The following is a 9,013-nucleotide window of genomic DNA, read 5'->3' as shown; positions in this document are numbered from 1 at the left end:
AATATCCTAAAAGTTATCAAAGGTTAACCATATCAGAGTGAATATATAATAACCTACTTCTAATTTGCAAAAATAAAATAAAATAAAATTGCCTTCCTTTGGCTTCTTTTTATGCTTCTTTTTATTTGCATTTGTTTTAGGTGATATGACTGGAATAGCATATAATACAATACTGTTTTATCAGTTACTGGTGTCCTCCTAGTACTTCAGTTGAAAATGTAAATGGAATCTTATAAAGTATTATACAATGGCAGCTTCACTTACTGTATGTGCACTTTGAAGGGCCCAGCTTCCTCTTTTGATATTATAAATACAGAATAAATAGAGCTATTTTGCATTTATGGAATTAGTTATTCTTCTGTAACACAATATGCAGGGTAATAAAGTGTGATTTTTTTATAACATATAATAGTGCAATTTACATTTTATCAATAATATCATGCATACTGATTATATATATATATATATATATATATATAGAGAGAGAGAGAGAGAGAGAGAGGAGAAAGATAAATTTCCTTTTATATATATATATATATTTGGAAATTCCTAGCCTTGCTTTAAATTAAAACTGTGTAACACCTCATGAACATCCCCCTGTTAGAATGGGTTCCAAGAATAAAATTAAAAGGAAAAATCTGAGGGCTCTTAACCTAGTGTTATAGAAAACCACCTCATAAATGGTTTTACACAGAATCAATTGATATAAACATTTGTTTTAATAAAATGGGTTTTTTAGACATTTTACAAAATCATTAAAATATTTAAATATATATAAAAAAAGTATACACATTTACATTCAAAAGATAAGTGTACATCAAGTCAAAACTTTTGATTCCTGTTTTAGGAGAATGATTTCAGGATCTTGGCCATACCTAAGTGACTTGAAGCCTCAAATAATGGAGGATGCAGTAGATATAGATAAAACATCTAATGCATTTAATCAAAACTACTTCATCAGGGATAAATCCAATCAACCAATATGTATTATAAGAAAAAAACAGTAGTGCCAGTTTAGTTCGATAGCAACTATGTGTAGGAGGATCCTAAATAAGTCATCCTCTTTAAGGTCCAAAAAAACTTCAATCCAAGATCCTCAAAGGTTAAGTCTTAAAACAAAGGGGATTAGGTAAGCATGAATATATTCCCATGATGAAGTCAAACTGCTGATGAAAAGCATTGGGACTGCTGCAACCGAGACCTCTTTATGGACAGATAAGCTTTTTTAACTTAATAATCCTGTACGTTTGCACATTTACCTTTATTGGATTTTTATGAGAAACAGGATGTACCTGATTGCATATATGGACCGATAAGCTTGAATTCTTGTTTTATTCTGTACGCTTGCATTTTTACTATTTGTTTTTATATGTTGTATTAAAATTATGTGAAAAACCTTTAAAATAATCCCTGCTGGTGGATTTTTTATTATTGAGGATGTTCTTGTCCTTAGAATGTGTTTTATATACAACTAAAATTTATGGTGAAATACATTTATAAAAAAAACTGTACGCGCTGTTATTTTTGTTCTATTTCTGTCCACATATGTACATTGGTCATGTGACCGAAGATATTGTTTGTATCAGATAAGTAATGTCCATATATTACCACTTGGTTCACTTAATACAAATATTTTAAACACTAATAGGTGCCCTTTTTCTCCACTTGTTCTACAAATATATTCATAGTTAGCTCCTGATGATACAATTTTCAATGCACATAAACAGCCAGAGACATGTGCATCCTTCACAAATAGTATATATTCAGATTATACTGTACATTTTATACATAATAACATTATTTAACTTGAAATGGTTTCCATGTATCCACCATGGAGAAATAAAAATTAAAAAAATAATATGTCTTATTGCATACAAAGAACTAGAGGACTAGGACTAGAGACATACTGCACCATACTAGTTGATTCCTGGAAGAAGGAAAGGCTGCTAACAGTGTAATGTGGGGGATTTTCAGCCAAAAGTGTTTACCAGTGAAGCATCATAATATAGAGTATGTATGATGTAATTGTGTCTCACTATTTATTTCCTCCTTCTACTGAAAAGTCTATTAGTTTCTGCTGCTGGAGACAGAAGTTGTTCGTGAATGAAAATTTGAGATGAATTCGGCCGCACTGTCACTTTTGTTCTAATGACATTCACAATCAGAAATTACCAGTTTGAACATGGTTAGACAACTCATTTTCATTAACCAGTTGAGTGGGTAGCCTGCCTGCAGTATGATTTAACTGGAAAAGTTGCAATAAGATTCACAGATCATTACTGGACTGTCATTTCAGTAGTGATGTGCGGGTGTCGCACACACATTGATACCATGATTTACTAATGAACACTGAGCTTCAGGAGCTACCTAGAAAAAGCAATGGGGATGCCCAGGAAGAAGTACGGTAAACTCAGTTCATAAAGATAAATCTCTTGTAATTCTAAAAGTCACACTTGCAACTACGGTTGTCTCTATTTTGACTGTATATCTGTGTGCAAGTCTGAAACTGTATACAAAGTATGACATAACTTGGTTTGGCAAATTTAGAAAAAAAATGTGGATGCTAATCTTTACACAGATATACAATATAAGTGTGTCCTTTGCGGGAATCGAACCCTAACTCACAGGCATGGCAACCACTGGTGATACCACTATGCCAAGCTGTGTAGAACTGTGAACTGTTCTTCTTTGTGTGCATCAAAGATGCTAAGCCAGTTTACAGATGTGTCCTCTTATATCCTTGCAGCAGTCATGCTAAACAGCCCCTGAAGGCACACCATGCCGCAGCGGGACTCATCAGCGCCGATCATCTTTGTTTGAAGTTTTCCGTGAAAATGCAATGTGCCTTCCTTGGCTTCTGGGTGAGGTGTCATTTGCCGAGCAGCTCTGCTAATGTTGGGTATCTTTTCTTGCCGTAAATGCATATTACAGATGTGTACTCTTACATCCTTGTTGCAGTCACGCTAAACAGCCCTTGAAGTCACACCATGCCGCCGTAGGACATGGTAGCGTTGATTGTGTTTTTTGTGTTCCCCCCACGAAAATGCATCTTAGATGCAAAGTAATGTAATAGGATGCACAAGCATCTTCTGCTGCTTAAATGATATATAGCATGCCTATATTCTGTGTGTGACTGCGACTGAATTTGCATACAAAATGCTCTGCTACAGTGTTTTATTGGTAAACACTGTAACGTTTCATTTCGGATGCAGATAGAGCCACTTTTAAGCACAGAATAAAGGCATGTTTTCTTCTAATTTTCCCATAACAAGTTCTGTCATACTTTGTATGCAGACTAAGATGTACACACAGATATACAGTCAAAATTAGAAAAACTGTAGGTGCTACTTATTGCACAAATATACAAGTGTAGCTTTTAAAACTATGAGAGTCTTATCTTTATGAGACTGAGTTTCCTGGGCATTCCCATTGCTTTAATAGGACACCTCACCCACCACTAATCCCATCTCCAGTGAGACTCGTGATTTCACAAACTGGGTGCCCTGCTTAGTAAATGAGAAATACAGCATGGCCTGTACACTACTGAATATAAATAAATATTTAATGCTGTCATTTACTAAGCAGTTTACCAAATCCGTGAAATCACAAGTCTCATGGGGATGGGATTGGAGGTGGGGGAGGCTGCCTGTTAAAGTGCATAGTAACTATTGGCGATACCACAAGGCCAACATAGCAACAGATACTGTATGTACAGTAAAGTAGTTCTTGCTCTATAGTGTATTTTAATGAAACCCTACGCATCCGCAATGGTGATTCTTGCACTATAGTATTTTATTGAACACCTCACACATGTGCAATGGTGATTCTTGCACTATAGTATTTTATTGAACACCTCACGCATGCGCAATGGTGATTTTCAAAAGCGACATCTGGTGGATGATCACTGGTATTAAATTCACCGGTAACGCCATATGCCACACTAAGCTCTATGCGCCACTCTGCGACCAGGCATAACGTGAATCCGTGATCAGGACAAATGCCATAGACGGTAAAGATTAGCGATGCTCCTTCTGTTATTCTGTTCACTTGGTTTTTTTTTCAACCAGAAGAGGCCAATCTAGTTAAGTACAGTATGCTAAAATTCAGGTTCTCAGATATTTGTGCTAGTGAGCAGATTTTAGTTATTACATTCCAAATCATAGGGCTGGATATAATAAAGTCCGAGTTGACGGAGGTGCGGGTTTCCCGGCCGAACTCAAATGTTTTCTTTTTAATGCTTCAATCTTTTACAAGGCATGATTTTGCCTTGTACAGTACTTGATTGCCACTTTCAAAAAAAGTCTGATTGCAGCTGGGAAACCAGCACCTGCCGGTCAACTCAGACGTCATTATATCTGGTCCATAGTCATAAACAGTTCTCAATCAGATTGCCACAATTATGTGTGCTGTACATGCAAGTTGCAACTACGGGAGGAAGCATTTTAACCAGGCTCAGTCATAGAGTACATCACACATACAGCCATGCCATTCACCAAAATACACATCGGCTAAAACCAACCCGAATAATAAAACCTGTACAAAGAAACCGATTATTTTTGCTAAAATACACACATAATTGCAATCAGCCATATTTAATAAAAATGTGTTAATAAATTAGCTGTTATCTTATCATTTACTGTACTTATTAAGTAATTTATTCCTGTACCTACTGTAGGTGAAAACGGTCAAATACCTTTCTAAACTTTGTTGGTACTATATAAGCAATGTCATAATCGATCAGATAATATAACATATGGATGCCACACATTTTTCTATATACAGCTGACCAAATAAAGGTAAATACTTTATGATAGTGTGTTAGGATGAGCTATTACTAGTGGTATCTCACAGTATGTTTATCTTTCAGGATTTGCTCACATAATGCATGAGAACAATATCTCTTATGTCTTTCTTTTGGGATTTCCAAATCTTCACAGCTATAATATTATATTTTTCTTGCTTCTACTCAATATTTACCTTTTCTCCATATGCGGTAATGTTATTATCATTGCTTTAGTGTCAATGAGCAAAACTCTCCATTCTCCAATGTATTTCTTCATCACAATAATATCTTTTCAGGATATCCTGATGGCCACAAACATTCTCCCTAACTTGCTGCACATTGTCCTACATGATGGTGGCACCATGTCTCTTGCTGCCTGTATAACACAGTTTTTTGTGTTTGCAATATCAGAGTCATCAGAATGTCTTATCCTCATGGTGATGTCTTATGACCGATATCTGGCTATCTGTAACCCACTGCGCTATAACACTATAGTCAGTAAAGAATTGTGTGGAATATCTGCCATTCTAGCATGGTCATTAAGTGTCTTCCTTATGGGACTTCATGTTGTGCATATATGCAAGTTAGACTTTTGTGGACCAAGTTTTATTGACCATTTCTTCTGTGATTTCCCTCCTATTCTAAAGCTTTCTTGTTCAGATACTTCACTGATTTTCATCCAGGGAGCTCTATTTGGCATAATTATTATCACATTCCCATTCACGATGATCATTGTTTCCTATGTGTACATCATAACCACCATCCTAAACATCCGCTCCAACAGTGGGAGACAGAAAGCCTTCTCCACCTGCAGCTCCCACTTGACTGTTGTGTGTATATTTTTTGGGACTCTCATTTCTGTATATGTGATTCCAACCAAAGGACACTTATTGGCTACCAGTAAGATATTGTCACTTCTGTACACTGTGGCAATACCATTGCTTAATCCATTCATCTACAGCATGCGGAATAAAGACTTCAAGAGAGCTTTTGTAAAATGGAAAGTGAGTTACAATTAATATAATTTAATAAAAACTCAGGTTCAAGATACAATGATAATAAAAATATATGGTATATTTTTTTTCTCTTTTTTTGAATATAATAAACTGCAGGATATATATATATATATGTATTATAGTTAACTGTTGCAACAATTTTTATCTATCTATTGAAGGCAACAGTGCATGTCTCTGTGAACAATAGACAATGATTCCTTGTTCATTACTTGTATTTGCTGTCTGAAAATCTCTAGTTATTAATATCTAGGCCATACTGCCCCCTACTGCTGTACGTTTCTAATGCATATGCCATGTTTGGAGCCTATTGACGTATGTGCAGTATAAAATCAGAAAACAAATGAGAACCTTTCCTGTGGTGATGTCTGCTGTGGCTTGGGAAGTTGCTCCTGCTGGCTCTCATTCTATAGTATTTCAGATGCTCTGTTGGGGTTGTCAGGGACAATGGTTTTGTCAGCTCCCATTGGTCACCAGCCTCACGAAGTTGTAGTTGTGGAATAAGTAACTGGTCAGTCAGGAGTTGGTAACTATGTGTTGGATGTTGGTGTTCGTGAATTGGATTTCGATATCACTGGCTCTTAATGATCTTTATTGTATATAGTACAGTTTGTGTTCAATATATGGACACTTTTTTATATGTATTAAAAATTAGCCAAGATATGTGTAATAAACATCTTAAACATTAAATGAAATACATATAAATATCCAAAACAAAAACACTTAAAGCATAAATAACTTTTGATGCACTTACACACACACACACACACACACACACACACACACACACACACACACACACACACATATATACTTATATATATATATATATATACATATATATATATATACACACACATATATATATATATATATATATATATACAAATCCACTCAGCAGCACTCCCTTCCATACACAGCTCACTTCAACATTAATATCCGGTGCCCTCCGTGGGACACTATGCAGGCATAAATCAGACCTGCAACAGCATGTGACTAGTGCATTGGGGTAGAAATTGGCATGCAGATCCAGGTAGAGGATTTGCAGGCATGGGCAAAGTTCAGTAAATTTGTAGTGTGGGCACATAGTCGAGAATTGCAAATTAGACGTCTGTCATAACGTCGTAAACATAGCTGTAGGTGTCTAACGTGCAGGTGATATAAGTGTGGGCAATCTGCGCACTGATGATGACTTCATCTACAGTATATGGTCGCACATGTTTAAAACACACCACTTTACTGCACATTATTCAAATATAATAAGAAAAATTAATTACACCGTATACCATGCATATTCATTATGCACTTACCTAAATTATCTATACTTTTATTTTAAAAACACCATGTACCACAAACTGTTTTTTCTAATAGCACTTCATGGTATCCTCTAAAATGTGGCAACATCCTTCACTATTCTTGTAATTCATCACTGACTTTATAATTACACTTTTCATGTGTATCTTCTTTTATATATAGCCTCTGCTTCCTAATATTTACTTACACTTTAATTTCACACTGATGTGCTGCCCTGGGGTGTCTGGCCCTTGCTGGTTTGTGGGGTGTCGCGCCCCAGACTTAAACTTAGTGTTAGGTACCCCAGTAGTCAGAGATGCCTTGAAGTGGCATGGGGGCTTTCCATACCTTTGCAAATGTGTGCAACTGAGATCTCTGAAATGTCTACCACCATGTAGTTATGAAATCCTGTTGCTGATGTCATCCAGTGTGATGGGCAATATCAATATTTCTTGTTCAGAATAACCACTTCCTTTCATGCACCTGGATGATATTACTAATTGGATAAGAGCAGTTTCCAAACTTCTTGTTACCGTAAGAAACTATCACACACCTCCCCCAACTATAACTATCTCTTTCTCCTTCTGTTTCTACTAGCTGGTGACATATCCCAAAATTCAGGTCCCATCCACACACCCCACTTGCATTCAGCTGATTAACAATGGAATATAAATCCAACAAACCTTATAAACATCACATGTCTCCCATCTCCCTCCAAGTCACTAAATTGTGCTTTATGGAATGCACAATATGTTTGCAACAAATTGACATGTATTCCTGACCATTTCATTAAAAAAACTCAATATGCTAGCTATAACAAAAACATGGCTTACACAATCAGACACGGCATCCCCTGCAGCACTGTCACATGATGGCCTCCACTTCACACACACCCCAGGCCTGGTAACAGTAAAGGAGATGGGGTAGGAATATTACAGTCCAAATCTTACACATAGACAGTTTTACCTCCTGTTCCTTCACTTCCATTTAATGGTGGGTACACACTGATAAATATATCTGCCGATCAATTGATTGGCATATATATCTATGGACAGATCGGGCAGTGTGCTGTACATACACACTGCCCGATCTGTCAGGTACTGATGTCATGAACTGGGTGGGTGTGAACATACGCCCACCCAGTTCAGCTGTCAATCATCGCCGGCTGCCACTGCATGTGTATGGGCGGTCGGCCGACCGCCCGTACACACACAGCAATGCACCAATATATTGCTAGATATATTGGCCATCGGCTGTGCTGTGGGGCTGATGCGATATGTCTGTGAACGACGGAGTTCACAGACATATCGCCCGTACACACTGGCCGACGGACCCGCGATATATCGACCATTCAATAGAACGCCTGATATATCGATCAGTGTGTATGGGCCTTAAAACATTTGAAATACATTCTATTAGGATTTTTGCCCCTTTCTCTCTGTGTGTCACCTGGGCAACCCAAAAAGTTTCTGGAAGATTTTTGTGCTTGGCTCTCTCACTTCTTATCCTCTGACATCTTCTCCACCATCATTATGGTGATTTCAATATCGCTATTGACAGTCCACAATCTCCTCATTCCTCCAAACTTCTCTCTCTAACCTCCTCAATTGGCCTCTCCCAATGGATTGATTCCCCTACTTATCAGAAGGGCCACTGCCTTGATCTTGTATTCACCAGACTATGCTCTGTTTCTGAACTCACTAACACTCCTTGCCCTCTCTCAGATGACAACCTCATCACCTGCATGATTTCCTCCATTACTTCAAACTCAATGTCCCTGAAGTCTACCAAGCTTACTCTAACCTGCAGAAATGTTAACGCTATTAATTTTCAAAAACTATCTACCTCTCTGCAACAACTGTTTTCACCAATTTCTACATTCACCACTCCTGTGACTGCTGTATCACACCTTAACCAAATTCTC

At 37.1% G+C, this 9,013-nt stretch overlaps 1 protein-coding gene across 1 annotated transcript in view; it reads left to right on the top strand.

The window, feature by feature from the left end:
• The first annotated feature begins 5,088 nt into the window (after positions 1-5,088).
• The window catches only part of LOC134934060 (olfactory receptor 5P56-like), a 40,025-nt gene continuing 36,100 nt past the window's right edge, over positions 5,089-9,013 (top strand). The window contains exon 1 of the mRNA XM_063929574.1: positions 5,089-5,787. Within this exon, the coding sequence (XP_063785644.1) occupies positions 5,089-5,787 (699 nt within the window). The remainder of the gene's footprint in view (positions 5,788-9,013) is intronic.

This window comes from Pseudophryne corroboree, chromosome 6 (genome assembly GCF_028390025.1).
Source record: "Pseudophryne corroboree isolate aPseCor3 chromosome 6, aPseCor3.hap2, whole genome shotgun sequence".
In the NCBI taxonomy this organism is placed as follows: domain Eukaryota; kingdom Metazoa; phylum Chordata; class Amphibia; order Anura; family Myobatrachidae; genus Pseudophryne; species Pseudophryne corroboree.
The sequence above is the reverse complement of the archived record's forward strand: the minus strand, read 5'-3'. Positions and strand labels throughout refer to the sequence as shown.